Below are 22,500 nucleotides of genomic sequence, written 5' to 3'. Positions count from 1 at the left end.
TCCCACTCGATTTGGAGGCGGAACACGCCAGGATTGGCCAAAGCCCAATCCAGTCCCCAGAATTGTCAAATAAAATCATCGACATGATACTCTGACCCGCCTCTCAACCTGTCATCTTAGACAAACTATGTTTTCAGTCTGAAACTGACTCATTATGCACGAACAGGTTCAGTTCCACTTTAAAGCCCCCCTCCTGACAGTTTTTCCAGCTGTGTACAATCCTCAGTGTACAGTGGAAACACAAAGCTGCTTGCACCGTAATAAACTATGTCACATGTCTAAGCATTTGCGCCAAAGATCGTCTATTGGTAAGAACCTCTGGCTTAAGGTCTCATTATGCTTTCCGCATCAGCGAGGAACGCGAGTGTCCGCGCGGAAAAGTGACGTCAAATCAGCAGACACGCCCCTCCGCAAGGCTCCGTGCGGACGGTTTTCGAGCGGCCGTGCGCACGCCGAAATTTGTAACTACGCGGACGCGGACGGGCGGACAAAGTGGAGTTTTCAAGACTCGCGCTCAATTCCACCTGCAGAAACCCACACAGAGTATACAAGCTCCACACGTTTCCTCGTCGGATTCCGTGTCTCTCATTTCCGTGCGGCCGGCCAAAGCGTCAAGCATAATCCAGGCTTTATACCTTGTTCCACTGCAACATCAAGGCTGGAGCACTGTTAAGGTGCTCTTATGCTCGAGCAAAGCTCCGTGGGGGTGGGGCCCCGCGAGTCTCCGTGAGTCACCGTGCAGACCTCGCGCTGGGGCAGATGCCATTATACTCAGAAAGTGATCAGCATAATTGTACAATGGTGAAAACAGCCCGTGAAAAGTCGCAATGAAACGCTGTGCAGTACTGAGTGCGCTTTCACTCTCAAACGACCGTACATCAGCACATGAAGGACTCACCAAACTTGTTTTTACTGAAAGCCGTTTTTACTACTCAGCCCTGATAGCCTACTACTCTGTGCTGCTTTTAATCTCTCTCAATAATGCTCTCAACACAACACATTTACTTGGTGAAATGACTAAAAACGAACAGTTGCAAATCTAAGTTTATAGCCTACCACATGGGTCAAGAAATGTGGCGAAAACACAACTCAGTGTTCAGGGCTCAATGGTTTGAATGCGGCCATGTTTGGAGAGAAGCTCGCGCTGTTAGAAAAAAAGTCAGGCACAACGCGAGCGGCCGCTGGAGCTAGCGAATAACCACGCCCAACAAATTTACGTAATTTGACGCGCCCGCCCCTCGCTCCACCCCCGCGCCCTTCACGGCAGGGTGAGCATAATTCAGCCTTTACTGTTCATGGACACTTGTGTTTCTTCCCCAAACTGTTGCAGACAGCCAGCCATCAAGCACATTGTGAGATGAATGAGTGAGAGAAGTCACTTTACATGAACAATGATCATCCTCTTTTCTATCTGTTGTCCACCTTCAGTGTCTTCAGCATATCTATAGAGGGACATTATGAACAAGTATCATGGTCTTTCAGAGGGAAAGCAGGAGAACTTTCTCCAAGCCGATGTGACGAGGGCACATTCAGGACATGTAGCAGACACTCATCAAGCACATGGTGACGTCAACGGCTGAGTGGTTCATTTACATGAACAATGATCCTCCTCTTGTCTGCCTTCAGTATGACTTTAGCATATAGAATCTATATGCTAAAGTCATACTGAAGGCAGACAAGAGGATAATATCTATATTATAGAGGGACATTTGAGAGGGGAAGCAGGACATGTATGGCTGTTTTGCTCATGGGTTTCACACACTTTCTGTAATAAAACATCTAAAGGTAAAATCTTATCAGATGGGGGACGCTGGCACAAAATCTTGTCAAACGGGGGTTTGATTAGTATCAGTTTATGGTTCCTTTAACATCAACAAGTTGGTGAACCACTGGTATGTGTGGTCTGCAAAAACCTTCACATGGAGGGAATTAGACATCTTCATAAATTAGAAACTCTCCACTATAGAGTATATAACTTATTGAATGACTATAGCTCTCAGATCAAAAGTTATTAGTATTTTAATGTTATGTGTCTAAAAGTAAAATGTGAGAAAGGCTTTAAACATTCCACATTTTATTTTCTAGAGTGGCATTCCACCAAAACCATAAAAATCAATACTTCTCCCCTTGTTTTATGAAAATAATTATTCACCGTGATGTACTAAACAGTACTACGGAGATGAAAGTAACCAAATCACTCAAAATACATGAAAAACTGATTTTCAACCGTCTTTTGCTCATTGCCAACAAGGTGCAGCAGCAACATGTTTCTGCAGACCACCACACATGTGATTGACCATGATTAGAATTTAAGAACAAGGAAAGAAAGAATCATCAAAAAATGAAGTTTATTTACAGGAAATAGCCGCCACCTCCCACTTAGAAAATGTCACAACATTTGTAACAAAATGTAACAATGGCTGTTAAGATACATAGAAAGGACTTCCGGTGGCACACGCTACAGCATGGCAGCGTAAAATAGTGCTCTGATATCGGCCTGATAAAATCCCCCAAATTCAAGTGCTCCAGCCCAATAATTCACACCTAGTTCGATGGGAGAATGCAGGGGGGAAAATCTATGACAACGAGGTCAAGGAAAGATAAAGGAAAAAAAAGTAAGAAGGGGAAAAAACAACTCGGGAAAGAAGCCAGCGACACTGACGCTAGCATGGCTACCGCTAGCACAGGGGAAGACGGCGTTCACGAGGACGGGGACGCCAGCATGGTTACCGCTAACACAGGGAAAGAAGGCGTTCACGAGGACGGAGAAAGCATGACAACCACACTCGACTCTATTCGCAAAGTGATGAAAGAAGTAATGACTAAAGAGATGGACGATCTGAAGTCGGAGATGAAAAAAGAACTATCTGAATTTCGAGCCAGCTTTCAACAGGACTTGAAAGCCCAACTTGACGGCCTGACAGCGGAAATCAATCAGAAGATTCAAGTCGCCACCGGCCAAATTGAGGAAACTACCCGGCGCCTGGGAGACGTGGAGAAAAACATGGCAGGGTCAGAGAAGTGGGATATCGGCGTAAAAGACACATTAATCCAGTTACTCGACAACCAGCGAGCATTGCGGGATAAAGTGTCAGACCTGGAGGGCCGTTCCAGGCGCAACAATATCCGCATATACGGGATTCAAGAGGAAGCAGAGGGCACCTCCGTGCCTCGGTTCATAGAGGATCTAATTAAAACAGAACTAGGGGAATCTCTGGGCTTACAACAGGGAAATGAACTCGGAATTGAACGGGCTCATAGAGCTCTTGCCTCTAAACCGCCGACTGGCGTGTCCCCGCGTTCAATCGTGGTTCGATTTCTGCAATTCACGACCAAAGAGAAAATCCTGCATGCTGCTTGGCAGAAACAAATCCACGTACAAAACAAGAGGGTTTACTTCGACCACGACTACGCGGAGGAGGTGCAACGAAAGAGAAAGGAATATATTCCGATTAAGAAAGTCCTCAAAGAGAAGAAGATCCGCTTCCAAACCCCGCTTGCCAAAATGAGAGTACACCTGGTCTCAGGCATCGTTACCTACAATAGCGCCTCGGAGGCGGCGGTGGATTTGGCCCAGCGAGGCCTCCCGGTGAGACCAATCCAGACAACCAGAAGGACGGGGGACATCACGGAGGAGACCCTCTCCAGGCTCCTTCCCTGGGAGAATGTGAGACCGCGCCGAAGTGGGGATAGAGATGACTACCGTGAGGCCATACGAGAGAGGCTTCGCCCATTCCAGAGAGATGGTGAACGAGCCGGTGGGAGCGAGACAGAGAAGACCGGGTGATGCTGGTGAACCATTTACTCCTTATAGCACTAAGAGAAAGCCCTGCCTGTAAGTTGAGCCATGGGAATATATACCGTTGGTATTAATATTTTTTTCCGCTTCGTTTAAGTTGATCCATTAAGACTGAGGTCATCTCAGGATATCCCCGATAGATGAATGAGTGATCATTGGGAAAAGACAATGTAACGATAAAAAAGACCTCCATGTGACTTTTTTATTATTGTATCTGATGGCCGATACGGTCGAGGCAAAATTAGGCTATGTGCCACACTGTCACAAGGCGTGCATGGGTCCGCCTGTTTTCTGTTTACTTTTTCAGTCTGCTGACGAGGGGCCCCACTCAGTGGCTAACCCCCCTCACTGCGAGAGGAGAAGCTGATTCCTCTCATTTGGAAGTCCGGTTTGTTTCGTTTTACAGTTACGGAGGCTTATTTGTGTTTGTTCATGTATTTTTGTTTCTGAGGTCTGAGCAGCGGTTTCTAATGGTACAGAAAGATAACCAAAAAGAGAGAAATGCATTTCCAGTATTATAATACTCTATCCTTAAATGTGAATGGCTTAAATAATCCTATCAAGAGGAGTAAAATGGTTTCTAAATTGAAAAGAGAAAAGATTAGTATAGCTTTCTGGCAAGAAACTCATTTATCAGATCCCGAGCATGAAAAACTAAAAAAAATGGGTTTTCGTAACACCTTCTACTCCTCACACAAGTCAGGAAAGAAAAGGGGAGTCGCAATACTCATACCAAACTCAATTAGTTTTGAATTAATTACCGAAATAAAAGACAAGGAGGGCAGATTTGTCTTAATCAAAGGCAAACTTGAACATAAAGAAATCACTCTATTAAACGTATACGCCCCCCCAGGAAGCACTATAGCCTTCTTTAAGAAGATATTTGATTTAATGGCATCTGAAACATATGGCACCCTTGTCTGTGCAGGTGACTGGAATATTTTATTGAACCCTAGACTAGATACAACCAGTAAAACAAGGAAAATAAATCCTTTGGAAACTAAAGTGAACAGAATGCTGCAAAACTTGGGTCTGGTTGATTTATGGCGCAAATTGAACAGAACTGAATTGGACTATACGTTCTACTCAGCCCGTCATGACATTCACTCAAGAATTGACTACGCTCTTATGTATAGCAATGACCTGCATAGAATTAGGGACTGTAGAATAGGCCAGAGGGACCTCTCCGACCATTCAGGTCTATATCTAGAATTACACTTGGACAGTGCCCCAAAGGAAACTGTGTGGAGATTAAACACAGGTATGCTGAACAGTGAGGCATTTAAAGCTAAAATGACACATGATATGAAGGAATTCCTTCAACACAACGATAATGGAGAGGTCAACTCTGTGATATTGTGGGACACGGCTAAAGCCTTTCTCAGGGGGAAAATTATAGCTCATTCATCCTATCTAAAAAAGCTAAAAGCTGGAAAACTGCTTGATTTGGAAACTAAACTTAAAGATTTGGAACGGCTTCATAGTACTACCAGAGATTCCTCTGCCCTTCCACAAATGAAAAATATTAAAAAAGAAATAGATAAAATACACAGTGAAGAGGTCGAGAAGAAAATGCGATATATGAAACAGAGATATTATGAGGCCGGCCCAAAAGCGACAAAATTATTAGCCTGGAGACTTCGTAAACAACAAGCTGAAAGCACAATTTTTAAAATTCGAGACCCCGTCACAAAAAAATTAACCACCAAATTGGAAAGCATCCAAAAAGCATTTGAAATATATTATAAAACATTATACACCCAACCTGAGAAGGCGAGTGAAGATACAATAGAGGAATTCTTAAACTCATTAGACCTTCCCTCATTGGGAAAGGAAGATAATGATAGACTCACCTCTGAAATCACAAGTGAGGAAATAGATAAAGCAATTTCATCACTCAAATCGGGCAAATCGCCCGGATTAGATGGATATCCACCGGATTTTTACAAATCTATGAGGGAAATAATGCTTCCGCTGCTCACGTCTTGTTTTAATCATGTCATGACGGAAGGGGACCTCCCCCCTTCGTGGAATGAGGCCTTTATTTCTGTGATACCGAAGGAGGGCAAAGACAAATCAGACTGTAAATCATATAGACCCATCAGTGTCCTGAATACAGACTATAAACTGTACGCTTCCATTTTGACTAGGAGAATAGAAAGGGTGATGCCATTCCTGATAGACGAGGACCAAACCGGGTTTATAAGACATAGACAAACCCATGACAACATCCGAAGAGCCATTCATATTATTGACCATATCAACAGAGAGAAAAGTAGTGCGATCCTTCTCAGCTTAGATGCTGAGAAGGCCTTTGATTCCGTAGGCTGGGAATTCTTATATCAAGTTTTGGCCAGATTTGGGTTCTGCGAGGGTTTCATTAAAAGTATAAGGACTTTGTATTCGGCCAAATAGTCAGTGACTAGAAGTCACGACTGGTGAGCACTCTCAAAAGTTCCAAAAAGTTACGGTGCACGGCTCAAAAAATAATAAGAGAGGGGCAAAAAACCAGCACTCAAAATAATTCCTTTGGGTTGTTTTATTTACCTTCAAGCAAGACAATGTACGTTTCGGCGTGGAGCCTTCCTCAGCATTGTGCTGACAGAAGACGGACATGACGTATAAATAGTGTCAAACCGGAAGTACAATCAATTACATTATCAAGTACTAGGAAATATCTCACAACATAAAATACCACTGAATATAATATCAAAAACATCAGAGAATATCAAAAAAGAGATAAAGGTACAATTTTAAACAGTATACTTGTATATAAGTCTGTATATATTACACAGCAGGAATGCAATAATGTTTTGCAGACGAGAAGAATGAGGCTGGATGGCCACACTTGTGTTAAATAAGCACAGATGAAAAGTCAACATATTAGAATAACAAAAATCAGTAAGAAAATATTAAAATAGAATTAGAAAAATACATAATAAAATGCATATAAGTGAATGCATCGGATAGAGATACTGCAGGTCCACACATGACGCTCCCACACTGCCTTACAGTGCAAGAGCATCATGCGTGAACCCACAGCACATCCACCCGACGCACCCCCTAAAGAAAACAACCTAGCAAAAGTTCTTCGTTCAAGCCCTTGGGGTGTTCTGTCTGTAAGGTATGTATCCAAAATGCCTCTCTTTGTAACAAGGCCTTGTCTCTGTCACCCCCCCTCTTCAGTGGACTGACCTGTTCTATACCCTGGAACCTGAGGGAACACACGTCGTGACCAAACTCATTAAAATGCCTGGCGACAGAGGATTTTATATCTCTGTTTCTAATGCTACTCTTGTGTTCTGAAATGCGAGTTTTCAACTCTCTGATAGTTTTTCCAATATATACTAGCCCACATGGACACTTCAATAGATACACAACAAATTTAGTTTTACACGAGATCCTACTCTTAATCGAGTACTTTCTTCCAGAGTGAGGATGGAAAAATGTCTCTCCTCTGATCATAGCATTGCATTGAATACAGTTAAAGCAAGGAAAATTACCATTCTGTACATCAGACAAAAAATGGGAGGGGCCAGGGGGGCGTGTGTAGCAGTCAGCTCTAACGATCATATCTCGTACATTTCTTGCCCGTTTTTGAGCAAACAAGGGAGGCTCGCCAAATAAATGGCCCACTTGGGGGTCACTTTGTAAGATATTCCAGTGACTTAAAACACATTTTTTTATTTCCTGAGAAGCAGGTGAAAAAGTAGCAGCACACACTATTCTAGACCCTCGGGCAGGGGTGGACTTCGGGACCAACAGGTCCTCACGTTTCAACCCCCTAACTCTCTGTAGGCTGTTCTCAAGGATTGTGTTGTTAAAACCTTTTACCCTGAACCTTGTACATAGTTCAGCAGCCTGCTCTTCAAACATATGATCAGAACTGCAAATCCTCCTAATCCTCAAAAGTTGACTGTATGGCAAACCTCTTTTGAGGCTGGGGGGATGATAGCTAGAGTAGTCCAAGAAACTATTCCTGTCTGTCTGTTTTCTATACACCTTTGTCAGTAGTTGTTCAGATTTGTTTACAGAAACATCAAGGAAGGAGACAGTGTCTTCACTGTATTCTAGAGAGAATTTAATAGATGGTAGTCTGGAATTAATATAAATATTGAACTCCTCTAGTTGAGAGTGTGTCCCAGAAAACAGAAAAAATACATCATCAATATATCTGAACCAACACTTCAAAAAAATGGAGAAGGGGTTATTATTATATACAAAGTCTTCTTCAAACTTTCCCATAAAGAGGTTCGCATAATTAGGGGAACATGGACTACCCATAGAAACTCCCTGGCATTGAAGATAGTAAGAATTCTCAAATTTAAAATAATTGCTATTAAGGATCAATCTTGACAAATCAACCAAAAAGTCAGTCGGGGGCTGAAGCGTCGATCTTCTATTCAAAAAATGTGTTAGAGCTTGTAAGCCCTCCACATGAGGAACATTAGTGTATAGACTGTTGACATCCATGGTACATAAGAATACATTCTCATCAGTGAGCTGTACAGCACCTAACCTATTCAAAAAGTCAGTGGTGTCTTTCAAGTAAGAAGGAAGATCAGATACCAACACTTTAATGTGTCTGTCAAGATATTGAGAAATAGGCTCAGTAAGAGATTGTGTGCCAGCCACAATAGGCCTACCAGGCACTGGCTCAACACAGCTCTTATGGATTTTAGGTAAAGTATAGAACACAGGTCGCACAGGGTGCTTCTGTAACAAGAATTTGAATTCATTTTGGCTGATAAGAGAATTAGCAAGGGCTGTACTAAGAAAATGCTCAACATTCTGAAAAAATTTAAGTGTGGGGTCACCCATTAGGGGAGTATAAAAATCTGTATTACCAAGTTGTCTCAAGATCTCTGTTGTATACGCTTCTTTAGTCTGGATGACAACAGCGCCCCCTTTGTCGGCATGTTTTATAACAATAGTCGAATCAGTAGAAAGTGCACGTAATGCTTTCTTTTCTTGCAACTCTATATTAGAATAGAGTCTCATTTTATTTTTGTACAAGTGTACCTTTGTAGCTACATCCTCTTCAACCAGTCGGCAAAAGGTGGCCACGGAGGGGTTCAGGGCAGGCGGAACAAAAGTACTTTTAGCCCTCAGGCCTGGTTCAGACGTGGAAATAGGAACAGTCTGTGAAGGATTCAAAAAAGGACGTGAGTGGGGGGCTCCCTTATCAAAGAAAGCACGCAGTTTAATGTTTCTCAAAAATTTAAACATTTCAATCCTAGTTCTGAAAGAATCAGCTTTAGCAGAGGGAATAAAGGATAAACCTTTTGAGAGGATGGATGCTTCTTGTGGAGACAGGGACCTGCTGGATAGGTTGATCACGTTTTCGCCCTCTGCCGCCGATTCCCTCTCCCTCTGCCGGTGCTGGCGGTGTCGCTTGCCTCCTCTTCGGGTTGGGCGGCGTTTGAGGCCCAAATTCTGGTCTGGTACCTGCGTTGTGGGGGTACGCCTAAAAAAGGCTCCCGTCTGGAGCCCCTCATTGGCCCGTCGCTCCCCGAATCCTCCGTGGACAGCCCGTTGTAAGCTGTGTGTTCTTCTCGTCTGCGTCGGTATCTCTGATAAGATCCTGAGCCGTCTGATGACAACCAGGAATAGACACGTTTGTTCTTATAGTCAAGGGTGTCTCTGCGATATTTGTTAAGCTTCACTTCCATGACCTGCTTCTCATATGTGTCTTTCAAAGTCATACATGTTGTTTCAATCTCTTTGAGCTGTTGCACGTCGATCTTGTTGGTCATCTCTTTCTTCAGATCCATGATGATCTTTGTATTCGGCCCCCACGGCTAGGATAAAAATTAATGGCAGCTTGTCAAATCGTATAGTCCTGCAGAGATCTTGTCGGCAGGGCTGCCCCGCTAGCCCCGCCCTCTTCAATTTCTTTATTGAAGCGTTGGCTCAAACCATCAGACAGGAGGAGGGTTTGGAGGGTATAATAATAAAGGGGGTGGAACACAAGATCTGTCTATATGCGGACGACGTATTGGTGACGATAAAAAATCCAAGTTCAGGAGTGCCGTTGTTGATGGAGATTTTAAAAAGATACGGGAGCTACTCTGGTTACACACTTAATGTTAATAAGACACAAGCCTTGATATTTAACTATACCCCTGATCAGGAACTGGTGAATAGGTATAATTTTAGCTGGCATCTACCACATGTCCAATACCTGGGTGTCTATTTACCAAAAGATATGTCTTCCCTGTATGCTATAAATTATGATCGGATCAACAAAAAAATATTTGATGATATGAACAGGTGGGCCGTGCTTCCCCTCGATATAGGCAGCAGAATACGATCAGTCAAGATGACTATTCTCCCAAAACTATTATATTTATTTACAGCCCTGCCAGTTGAGGTCCCCCTCTGTCAATTCAGGGAATGGGATAAACATATTTCTAGATTTATATGGGACAAAAAGAGACCCAGAATAAAATATTCAACATTACAGTTGCCGAAAGAGGGGGGGGGCATGGCCCTACCGTGCTTAAGAGATTATTACCTGTCTGCTCAGGTCAGACCACTAGTATTATGGTGCAACCAAAAATATGAAGCAAAGTGGAAAAGCCTTGAATTCTCCCTATCAGAAATACCAATTCAATCAATCCTGGGTTGTCCTGACAGGATGAAGGAAACATCTGGATTAAATAACCAATGTGTTGATTTTTCCATCAAGATATGGATGGAGGTGGTCAGGCGATTCCAGCTCCAGAGAGAGATAAGAGTGCTGGCCTGGCCAGCTTACAACTCACACTTCCTACCGGCGGTAAACGATCATGGATACAGACAGTGGTCTAAATGTGGCATTACAGCCCTCTGTAGAATTATGTCAAATGGGGAAATGGATAGCTTTGAGAACCTAAGCCGATCTTTCGAACTTAACAAACAGGACTTTTATAGATACTTACAGATTCGTCATTATTTTCTGAAGGAGGTTAGAGGGTCCGAACCTGTAATTCTCTCAAGATTGATCCACACTTTTATAGAAGCTTATAATGGGGATGACACAAGAAGAATTGTTGGAAAACTGTATAGCGCCATTACATCAATGAATAAAAACTCAACAGATTATGTAAGACAGCGCTGGGAAAAGGATTTGGGTGTGGAAGTATCGGAGGAGGTGTGGCTTCAGGCTTGGGGGGCTCATTGCTCTGTCACTAACTCACTGACCTGGAGAGACTTTGGCTGGAAGAGCCTGATTCGCTTTTTCATAACACCAAAACAAAAATCTAAATTCACTGGATCTCAGCTTCATTGCTGGCGGGAGTGTGGGTCAACTCAGGCGGGCCATGCTCATATATTTTGGCTCTGCCCAAATATCCAACCCTTTTGGGAAGACATGAGAGTTCTGATTTCTAAAATAATGGGTTTTGATTTTGAGATGTCCTTTTTCACACTGTACTTTGGAATCATGCCTGATGGTTTATGTAAAAGTGACACCTATCTCCTGAAAATATTATTGGTTGCATGTAAAAAAGCTATCACCAGGTGTTGGCTCCAGAGAAGCCCTCCTACTGCTGGACTCTTCATAGGAATCGTCAACCATATACATCTTATGGAAAAGATGACATTCACTCTCCGCCTCCAAAAAGACAAGGGTGAAAACCTCTGGATAAAGTGGGACTGCTACCTGCAGGAATCTGAGACTGGCTAGGGTTCTTTATTTTTTATTTGTATTATTTAATTGTATCTCTCTCTGTGTCCCCTCGCTTCCATCCAGCATTCTCTCCTCTCTCTGCCATTCTTGAAATAACAAAGTTACTAACATATGAAGATCTGCACCTGGAATACCTCTCTCAAAAAGACCTCCTGTTCGCTGCCTCTTTTTGTATTTGTATTTGTATTATTGTTTTTGTTTCTATTTGTGTATACCTGTCTGTCTGTCTTTGTCTTTTTTGAAAATTGATAAAATAAAGAGTTAAAAAAAAAAAAAAAAAGATACATAGAAAGAAAGCCAACGTCTTGAAGAATGTCACGCTGTAAAAAAAAGTAAAATATGAAAAACTAATGTATCAATATGATATACAATATTTACATACTCAAGCAGGGAAAAAAAATCTCAAGTAATATCTTAGCATCACATTGAATGTAAAGCTTGTTTTTCGGGTGCCTCCTATCCACTTCTGCACAATTATAATGGAAGGTGTTTGCACATCACACACCTAGTCATTTTCACACACACATCCAACTTGCTTATTATAGCAAGTGCATTATAGCAGCTATGCCTTAAAACATGGGTCAAGACATCTGGACAACACATCTCACTGGCTTCCCCCTCATGTTTGTTGTTGTCTGGTCTGACATCTGACGTGTGTAAACAGCCTACATGTTCGTTGTTGTCTGGTCTGACATCTGACGTGTGTAAACAGCCTACATGTTCGTTGTTGTCTGGTCTGACATCTGACGTGTGTAAACAGCCTACATGTTTGTTGTTGTCTGGTCTGACATCTGACGTGTGTAAACAGCCTACATGTTTGTTGTTGTCTGGTCTGACATCTGACGTGTGTAAACAGCCTACATGTTTGTTGTTGTCTGGTCTGACATCTGACGTGTGTAAACAGCTACAAAATGGACATAATAGCATCCCGGATAGCTTCATGAGACGGTTCATGTTCACCATAGTAAGCAACACTGTGAGGAGCAGGGAGGTCTGGATGCTCAGTGTTCCACTCTGGTAAGAAGTGCTCCTTATGGATCTCACAGATGTTGTGTAGAATACAACAGGCGACCACAACATCCGACACAAAGGAGGTAGAAATGTCATTTCGTTTGGCCAGGCACCTCCAGCGACCTTTGAGACGTCCGAATGCACTTTCTACCACCGTCATCGCCGAGCCCAGCTTGAAGTTGAAGGCTTTCTGCTGCTCAGCGAGTAGGTGGTCGCGTGTGAAGCCCGTCATCAGCCACTTCCTGATGGGGTACGCTGTGTCTCCGATTAGATGCACAGGGACTTCCACTCCGTTAACAGTGATGGATTTCTGTGGAGAGAGCAACGCAGATGTATAAGTACGTGTAGCAGTAAACACACAGTTAGTTTTGTCAGAAAGGTGTCAGGTGTGTCAGCTCTGTTAAATACGTGTAGCAGTACACACACAGTTAGTTTTCTCAGAAAGGTGTCAGGTGTGTCAGCTCTGTTAAATACGTGTAGCAGTAAACACACAGTTAGTTTTGTCAGAAAGGTGTCAGGTGTGTCAGCTCTGTTAAATACGTGTAGCAGTAAACACACAATTAGTTTTGTCAGAAAGGTGTCAGGTGTGTCAGCTCTGTTAAATACGTGTAGCAGTACACACAGTTAGTTTTGTCAGAAAGGTGTCAGGTGTGTCAGCTCTGTTAAATACGTGTAGCAGTAAACACACAGTTAGTTTTGTCAGAAAGGTGTCAGGTGTGTCAGCTCTGTTAAATACGTGTAGCAGTAAACACACAATTAGTTTTGTCAGAAAGGTGTCAGGTGTGTCAGCTCTGTTAAATACGTGTAGCAGTACACACACAGTTAGTTTTCTCAGAAAGGTGTCAGGTGTGTCAGCTCTGTTAAATACGTGTAGCAGTACACACACAGTTAGTTTTGTCAGAAAGGTGTCAGGTGTGTCAGCTATGTTAAATACGTGTAGCAGTAAACACAGTTAGTTTTGTCAGAAAGGTGTAAGGTGTGTCAGCTCTGTTAAATACGTGTAGCAGTAAACACACAGTTAGTTTTGTCAGAAAGGTGTCAGGTGTGTCAGCTCTGTTAAATACGTGTAGCAGTACACACAGTTAGTTTTCTCAGAAAGGTGTCAGGTGTGTCAGCTCTGTTAAATACGTGTAGCAGTACACACACAGTTAGTTTTCTCAGAAAGGTGTCAGGTGTGTCAGCTCTGTTAAATACATGTAGCAGTACACACACAGTTACTTTTGTCAGAAAGGTGTCAGGTGTGTCAGCTCTGTTAAATACGTGTAGCAGTAGTAAACACACAGTTAGTTTTCTCAGAAAGGTGTCAGGTGTGTCAGCTCTGTTAAATACGTGTAGCAGTACACACAGTTAGTTTTCTCAGAAAGGTGTCAGGTGTGTCAGCTCTGTTAAATACGTGTAGCAGTAAACACACAGTTAGTTTTCTCAGAAAGGTGTCAGGTGTGTCAGCTCTGTTAAATACATGTAGCAGTACACACACAGTTAGTTTTGTCAGAAAGGTGTAAGGTGTGTCAGCTCTGTTAAATACGTGTAGCAGTAAACACACAGTTAGTTTTCTCAGAAAGGTGTCAGGTGTGTCAGCTCTGTTAAATACATGTAGCAGTACACACACAGTTAGTTTTGTCAGAAAGGTGTAAGGTGTGTCAGCTCTGTTAAAGACGTGTAGCAGTACACACACAGTTAGTTTTGTCAGAAAGGTGTCAGGTGTGTCAGCTCTGTTAAATACGTGTAGCAGTACACACACAGTTAGTTTTCTCAGAAAGGTGTCAGGTGTGTCAGCTCTGTTAAATACGTGTAGCAGTAAACACACAGTTAGTTTTCTCAGAAAGGTGTCAGGTGTGTCAGCTCTGTTAAATACATGTAGCAGTACACACACAGTTAGTTTTGTCAGAAAGGTGTAAGGTGTGTCAGCTCTGTTAAATACGTGTAGCAGTACACACACAGTTTTCTCAGAAAGGTGTCAGGTGTGTCAGCTCTGTTAAAGACGTGTAGCAGTAAACACACAGTTAGTTTTGTCAGAAAGGTGTCAGGTGTAGAGGTCGACCGATATTGCTTTTTCAATGGCCGATGCCGATGCCGATCTTTAGAGAGCAGGGCGGCCGATGGCCGATATATAATGCCGATTATTATTATTTTTTTCATTCGATAAAATACGATTAAAATAAACTCCTCAAAAAAAGTTTGGAAACGTTAATTTGCTCGATTATTTCTCCCCTTTAATAATACCAATTGGTATTGTATTTTATAGAGTTGGAAGCCTGATTAGTCACCTTTACAACGGGGTACAACTTGTAAGGATTGTGCATTTGTGGAATGAGAAACACACAGCTAAACGTGTGGGTAGCGCCCCCAAAAAATGTGCAATATTCTTCTGTTGGTATTTTTTTTTTAAGAAATCTAGTAGCCTAGATTTCCATTATCCATTCATGCACATTGAAAATCGAATATAACATTATACTGTAGGCCTACATCTAATATAAGATGTTATCTTAGCCAGTACAGTAACATGTTTTTGATTATTCTTTTTATTAAATAGAAAAATACATTGGGTTATGCGGTATAGATTTCAGTAGTGACTGGTAGGCTATAGCGAGAGAGCAGTATGTCAGAGAACTCATTCATGCACTGTTCTATACATTAACAATAATAATAATAATAATAATGTAACTGTTTAGATTTGCTGTCATTTGATGGGAGAAGTGTGTTTGCAGAAGATGGTGGTGACTGAGGAAACGTAACGTTACAGTAGGCTCATGGGTGCATGAGAAGACTCACATTCAGTGGCGGACTGCATAATCGGGCACATCGGGCAAATGCCCGGTGGCCTGGCCTGGCCTGGCCTGCCAAAAAAAAAAAAAAAAAAAAAAAAAAAAATTTGCAGGCCGATGCCGATTAATTAAAAATGCCAATAATCGGCCCCAATTAATCGGCCGGCCGATTAATCGGTCGACCTCTAGTCAGGTGTGTCAGCTCTGTTAAATACGTGTAGCAGTACACACATAGTTAGTTTTGTCAGAAAGGTGTCAGGTGTGTCAGCTCTGTTAAATACATGTAGCAGTAAACACACAGTTAGTTTTGTCAGAAAGGTGTCAGGTGTGTCAGCTCTGTTAAAGACGTGTAGCAGTAAACACACAGTTAGTTTTGTCAGAAAGGTGTCAGCTCTGTTAAATACGTGTAGCAGTACACACATAGTTAGTTTTGTCAGAAAGGTGTGAGGTGTGTCAGCTCTGTTAAATACGTGTAGCAGTAAACACACAGTTAGTTTTGTCAGAAAGGTGTCAGGTGTGTCAGCTCTGTTAAATACGTGTAGCAGTACACACATAGTTAGTTTTGTCAGAAAGGTGTGAGGTGTGTCAGCTCTGTTAAATACGTGTAGCAGTAAACACACAGTTAGTTTTGTCAGAAAGGTGTCAGGTGTGTCAGCTCTGTTAAATACGTGTAGCAGTACACACACAGTTTTGTCAGAAAGTTTGTCAGAAAGGTGTAAGGTGTGTCAGCTCTGTACAGATATATGCCACAGTATCACTGTGATTTTTACATGTATGTGTTTTATCATACCCTGTATGATTATTACATGTGAAAAGTGACGTTGTCTTAGTCTTAAGAAGTAAAGCATTATTTGGAGCATAAGTGTGTAGAGAGAGAGAGAGAGAGAGAGAGAGAGAATAATTCAACAAATGACTGCAGGTTGGATTTGAACCCGGGTCAGCTGGGTGAAGGACTAAGCATTGATGGCACACGTTCTACCAGGTGATGTCCAACATGTGAAATTACATTACGACATTTGGCAGATGCTTTTATCCAAAGCGACTTACAATAACACATTTTTTTCAGCAATAGAGCAATTAACTATGCAACACAATCTATGACAACTACAACTTCGGAAGGAATAGTGGTAAAGTTTAAGTTAGTTTTTTTTTTTTTAGAGAGAGAGAGAAAGAAGTTAGTTTTAAGAATTGAATAAATTGATTGATCTACAGATAATATGACTGTAAAATGAGGTACATATGTATTTACCTCACGTGGGAAGAGGTACCCGTCTTGCTCCTCGGCCTTCCTGTAGATGGGCGAGTTGGAAAACACCTCAGCAGCATGAGAGCGACCAGGCCAACCTACAAACACATGTGTGAAGCTGGAGAGACAAAAAGACAAGACGCGTACAGATCATTCATCACAATCAGAAAGTGGCTTGGTGTAGTTGGTGTACAAGTTATATAAGATACACAGACAACACAATACGTACAAATACATTTACAACTTAATACAAGATATAAACAGAGTATTAAAGTGACAAAGTACAAAGTTAGCAAGGCCAACTTGTTGATTTTTGTTTTAGCACAAATGCCCTGCTCCTTACCAGCATCTGTGGTCAACAACAGCTTGTAGGACAATAGAGTGCCACCCATTCTGATTGTAGTAGGCCGGTGCGTCGACATTGGGGGTGGGGATGGGAATGTGTGTGCCTGCGATGGCACCGGCACACTGTGGGTACCCCTGGCCCCGGCTGGCAAATGCGTCCACCGTCTCCTGAAGACGAGCGCCACTCGGCAGGTCAACAAAGCGCTTATAGAGCAGCGTCTTCAGCGCTCTGGTAACCTGGCGTACCAACACGCACACCGTGGCGACACCGACGCCAAAGATACAACTGATGGAGCGGTATTCACACGGGGTAGCGTACCACCACAACGCCACGGCGAGTCGCAGCCGAGGCTCCAGAGGCTGCCGCCAGTTTGTCGTCCTGCGCGTCAGGTGTGGCCCGACGAGTTCCGAGATGAAGCCGAGGGTGTCCCGCGACATACGGAAGTGACTCCGCCACTCGTCGTCGTTGAAATTGTTGAGGACGTTGGACCAGAACACGGGCCCGTGTGGTCTCTCTCTCCTCCACATGCGTCTCTCCGAGATCAGTCCGCACTGTGCGAGGAGAAGCAAACGTCTCCGCCTGCGGCTCCTGAGCCTGGCGCGCCTCGCCTCCTCGAAGCGCTCCCGGCTCCTCTTCAGGTCCTCCTCAAACCTCGCCTCGATCTGCTCCCACGAATCCGCCATTGTTCCCATCATGTGGAACAGGAGCGTCAGCAACTTCGCTCGCATTTGCAGAACATGAACGGCTACCAAAAGCACAGCAGCCATGTCTGGCGGCGACTCCGGCGCCATGTTGTTGTTGTTGTTGTTTTGGGAAGCGGCGCGTTTGTTACACGTCACACTAGACGTCCACGCTGTTGTCTTTTAACGTCGGTTCATGGCACGCCTCCTTTCCTTCTGGTTTGTTGTGTAAAGAAAGGACAGAGAGCTCCTAATGGCGGACCTTCTTCACACCAGTATCGCGTGTTCTCAGTGCAAAAAGGGCTCCTCTTTCTCTCTGTGTTGGAGAGACCGCATGTTCTCTCTCCTCATGCAGCAGCCTGCTGCATGAATACTGACTGTGTGTGTGTGGGTGTGGGGAGGAGGGGAGTTGGGGAATTTGAGTCATGTGATCAAAGGGGGAGGAGGAGGAAGTGTGAATTGGATCCTTTGAGGGCTGCGATATTTTTTTCCCATGATGAAAAAAAGGCATGACCCGCCCCTCTCTGCCTCTGATTGGCCTAGCGTCAAATGTTCATCCAATCACATTCGCTTAGCTATCCTGCATCTCTTTCTACAGTCTGTGGTGAGACATCAATGGGTGAGACTCAGTGGATCAGACAGACAGCAGTTTTGCTTGCTAGCCTGAATGAAAGACGCCATGTGTGTTTATGTTTTAATATAGTCTGGCCCTGTGGTTTATAACACTGCTGCTACTCTTGGCAGTGCACGTATGTAGCCTATAGGGAAATCTAAAAAAAAAATGAAAGACTCATGAGAATGATCAAGGCTGATATAAGAACAGGGTCACTGCATTACATTGAACTTTAATTCAGCTCATTGTAACACAAGTGACATGTATTTGAATTGAAATATAAATCAGAAGAAACAAGGTGATGACATTTAGAATGAAAAGAAAAAATACACATTCAAGTAGGCTATTGATCTCACACATAACCTTTTGATTCTATGCTGCCATCTGCCATCTCATGCTTGTTGATTTAACGATTGTTTTGCACCTGCTGCTCACTTTATGAACAACTAGTGACTGAATTAAATATATTGGCGAGAGCAGCCGAGTGCAGTCAGCCAATCAGAGGCAGAGAGGGGCGGGTCATGCCTTCGCCTAGCCTTCGCCATCATGGGAAAAAAAATATCGCCCCTGCCGCGCAGCCCACCAGTCCTGAGCGCCTGACGCCATGGCTGCTTTGCATAGATGTCCCATCATGCCTTTCTGCCCCTACCAGGGAAGTTTGGATCTGAACCGGGTCAAACTGGGTGCAGTTCTCTGATCAGAACCAACCTTCCTGCAATGCAGTACTCTGTCTTATATCTTGACTAAAAGCATTAGTGCACTCTTGCAGCCAAAATAAGTATCACAACAAACACTGTTTCCACAAATGAAAATAAATGAACAAGGAACTTAAGATGATCCTGACAAAACTTTTTTCAGATATTCTCAAGTCGGGGCATCCCAGTGTCTCACCTGGTGGAGCGCGTGCCACAGGGGCTTGGTCCTTTGTGTGGCCAACCCGGGTTCAGGTCTGGCCTGTGCTCATTTGCTGCGTGTCGCCCCCTCTCTCTCTCCCCACCTTTCCGGTCTCCCTGCTGTCCTGTCCAATGAAGGCAAAAATGCCCCAAAAAATTATATATATAAAAAAAAAAATGTTCTTAACTCATAAATACAGGAGAGAAAACTATTTAGATCAGAATTAGACATTTAGAAATATTTTCCTCACTTGCGTCACCGGGCTTCCATACAGAAGAAATTGGATGTTTTACAATGAGAACATGTATTTATGTATTGTTAAATAGGTTCATTTTGTGACATGGGAAGTCAGTTAACATTTCACTGTGACTTTAAACATGGACACACCACACACCCTCTCTCTCAGCTCTGGTGTGGTGTGGGAGATGAGGCCCAAGAGTCGCTGGAAGCCGTTCAACCAGAAGAACATCCTCCTGCTGGAGAAGGCCTTCCAGAAGCACCAGGCAGGGGACACTGACCCGGGCTGGGTCCGCCTGGAGAGCAACCTGGAGGTCCGCACACACACGGCTAAAAATTGCTATGCTTTTAAAAGTGTTACATAACGTCTTAACTGCTAATCCTATCCATATGCTTTAATGTCCAGGCTAATGCTGTGTTCAAGACAACTTGGAACTCGGAACTTTCAACTTGGATTTTCCGGTCTATGGCATAGTTGCGTTCATGCCGTTTTTAAATCGGAGTTACAAAAACATACACAGCTAGCTAATTTAATTGGTAAAATAGCAGCTGAATTCAACATATTGCTATAATCAGAGCGAATGTAAACACATATTGCATAATTACACCTCAAATTACATGTAGGTCAACAAACATTTTGATGGCGTCAAATCACAAACCGGAGCTCTGAAATGATACCCGAATTTCCAACCTGTAATTCCGACCTCGACTTACTGTTCAATTCATGTTTTACAGGTCGGAGCTAGTTTTTTCCTGTGTTCCGAGTTGTCTTGAACGGGGTATTACAGTACATTTGTACATGACATCATCGTCTACTCCACCAGTCAACATAATCTTCAATAATATTGGATATCACAATATTCACAGAATTTCGAAAAATATATTTTTTTTACCAGTTTTGCACATTCTGCCCTGCTGCTGACCATTATTTCACTGCTTACCGTTGTTAAGGCGCCTACACATGATCCACGGTAAAACAGCTCTGCTGTTTGGACCTGCTTATCGCTGACCTTTCATGAGCGCAACCAATCACACTACATATGTGACGTAGTGTGTATTTTGGGGGGTGGGACTATATGACCCAAGTGTATATCACTGTGTGTGTGTGTGTGTGTGCGTGCGCGTTACAGGTGAACTTCGGCCGGGTTCCCATGGTGATGCGTGCACCCTTCTCGTGCCCGGTGAGGAGGAACTTCCTGTCTGGCATCCAGGTGGAGTTCAAACAGTCCAAACACCAGAGGAGCCTGAGGGCCCAGCTGCACTGGCTACAGGTACCACGCACGCACACACGCACGCACACACACACACACACACGCACACACACACACACACACACACACACACACACACACACACACACACAGACACACACACACAGACACACACACACACACACACATCATATCATCATCATCGCACCCTCATACACAGTCTGATGTAAGGGGTAACAAGTGTGTGTGTGTGTGTGTGTACGTGTGTGTGTGTGTGTGTGTGTGTGTGTGTGTGTGTACGTGTGTGTGTGTTTCTCAGGTGGACAACCAGCTGCCTGGAGCCATCTTTCCCATCGTGTTCCACCCTGTTCCTCCTCCTAAGTCCATCGCTCTGGACTCAGGTAGACCATGCAGGCACACACACACACACACACACACACACATACACACACACACACACACACGCACACACACACACACACACACACACACACACACACACACACACACACACACACACACACATACACACACACACACACACACACACACACACACATACACACACACATAAGCCGTTTTCCCACATGCGTACCGGAAAATTACCTGTAAGTCAATATCGGACATTTCCCTTCACACCTCTCCTCTCGCATGTCGGAATCTATCAGCGAAATTGCCTGTATGTGGGGGGGGGCGGCACTGCAGAGCGGGTGGGGAGTGACGTGTCGGCAAAACTCCGAATGGTGAAATAAGTTTGCATGTTTATCCGTTCACCTGCGTCGCGTTGAAGCACTTTTTACAGACTGGCTTCGTTTGATGTGTCCGGGCTTGCCTTCGCTGTCGGCAACGTAAGCAAAATACTTCCACAATTCGCTTCGTGCATTTGCTTAGTCCCTGTCGGGCTGTGACTGAAGGAGGAGGACGGACTGTGGCCAGAGAGCGAGCAGAGAGGAGAGGGGAAAATCAGCACACCCACACATGAAGCTGACATAGGCTACTGCTCTTATTATCACAAGATCATTTCGCCAGTTTGCTTTAATGTGCGCGAATGATTAGATTATGCCCGCTGGAACATTAAGCAACGTGTGTACACCTCGCCCATGAAAGTGTCGCGGAAAATGACTGCACCCGTTTCTCACTAGTATCCGCTAAAGCGCATACCGCTCTTCTGACTGGGTCGAAAGTGGTGAAATGTCGGGGATGACGGGGTCGCGCTTATACCGGCACGGCGCCTTTCTCACATGCAGGCATTAGACCACGTTCTGGTCATTTTGCGGTACAAAGCGCATGTGGGAAAAGGGCTATACACACACACACACACACACACACACACACACACTAGCCAACCTTGCCTCGCCTATTAACCTGAACGGTGTTTCTCCTCAGAGCCGAAGCCGTTCATCGACGTCTCCATCATCACCAGGTTCAACGAGCACAGCCAGGTCCTGCAGTTCAAGTGAGTCCAGTCATGTTGTGGTGAAGGTCACATGACCCTTCCTCATGTTTTAGTCCATCTGTAGAGCACCGCAAGTCCTAACAGTCGGATGATCGCACTTCCTGGTTCCCTCGTCGGGAAGTCAATGGGATTTTTGCATGGGGATTTTGGTTAAATGCCTGAAGTAAGGTCTGTGGTTAACAAAGGTTTATGAAATATGATATTTGTGTTGAGCAAGATAATCTTCACAAATAAGGACCACTTTTATGATTTCTGAAGCGTCACGTAATGCTTACGTGTGTGTGTGTGTGTGTGTGTGTGTGTGTGTGTGTATGTGTTTTTGTGTTTTTTGTGTGTGTGCAGGTACTTCATGGCTCTGGTGCAGGAGATGGCAGTGAAGATCGATCAGGGCTTCCTGGGAGCCATCTTGGCTCTGTTCACTCCAGCTGCTGATCCGCAGGCTGACCAGCAGAAGGTGGGTAATAACAGGATTCAACCAGGGAAGAAATTACAAATATAGAATGTGAAATAAGATATAAGATTCTAGATTATTTTAATAGCCGTAGTAAGTAATCTTGTTACAAATTAGGA

The 22,500-nt window shown here is 43.7% G+C and overlaps 2 protein-coding genes across 2 annotated transcripts in view; one reads left to right on the top strand and one right to left on the bottom strand.

The window, feature by feature from the left end:
• LOC310791645 (intermembrane lipid transfer protein VPS13C-like) overlaps nt 1-22,500 on the top strand; it is a gene marked incomplete at its 5' end in the record, with an annotated part of 249,586 nt that overhangs the window by 43,263 nt on the left and 183,823 nt on the right. The window contains 5 exon segments of the mRNA XM_083653298.1: nt 19,433-19,577; nt 20,394-20,534; nt 20,794-20,875; nt 21,861-21,930; nt 22,273-22,384. Coding sequence (XP_083509424.1) covers nt 19,433-19,577; nt 20,394-20,534; nt 20,794-20,875; nt 21,861-21,930; nt 22,273-22,384 — 550 coding nt within the window.
• Nucleotides 11,870-17,819, bottom strand: LOC310791248 (putative nuclease HARBI1). The gene is made up of 3 exons (XM_083652927.1): nt 16,837-17,819; nt 16,497-16,611; nt 11,870-12,792 (listed from the first exon to the last, which is right to left on the bottom strand). The coding sequence occupies exons 1-3, from the start codon at nt 17,628-17,630 to the stop codon at nt 12,376-12,378; spliced, it is 1,326 nt and encodes a 441-aa protein (XP_083509053.1). The 5' UTR covers nt 17,631-17,819; the 3' UTR covers nt 11,870-12,375.

The sequence above is a fragment of the Poromitra crassiceps genome, assembly GCF_964638095.1.
Source record: "Poromitra crassiceps genome assembly, chromosome: 16".
NCBI classification, from domain to species: Eukaryota; Metazoa; Chordata; class Actinopteri; order Beryciformes; family Melamphaidae; genus Poromitra; species Poromitra crassiceps.
Note: the sequence above shows the minus strand (reverse complement) of the source record. Positions and strands in the feature narration are given on the sequence as shown.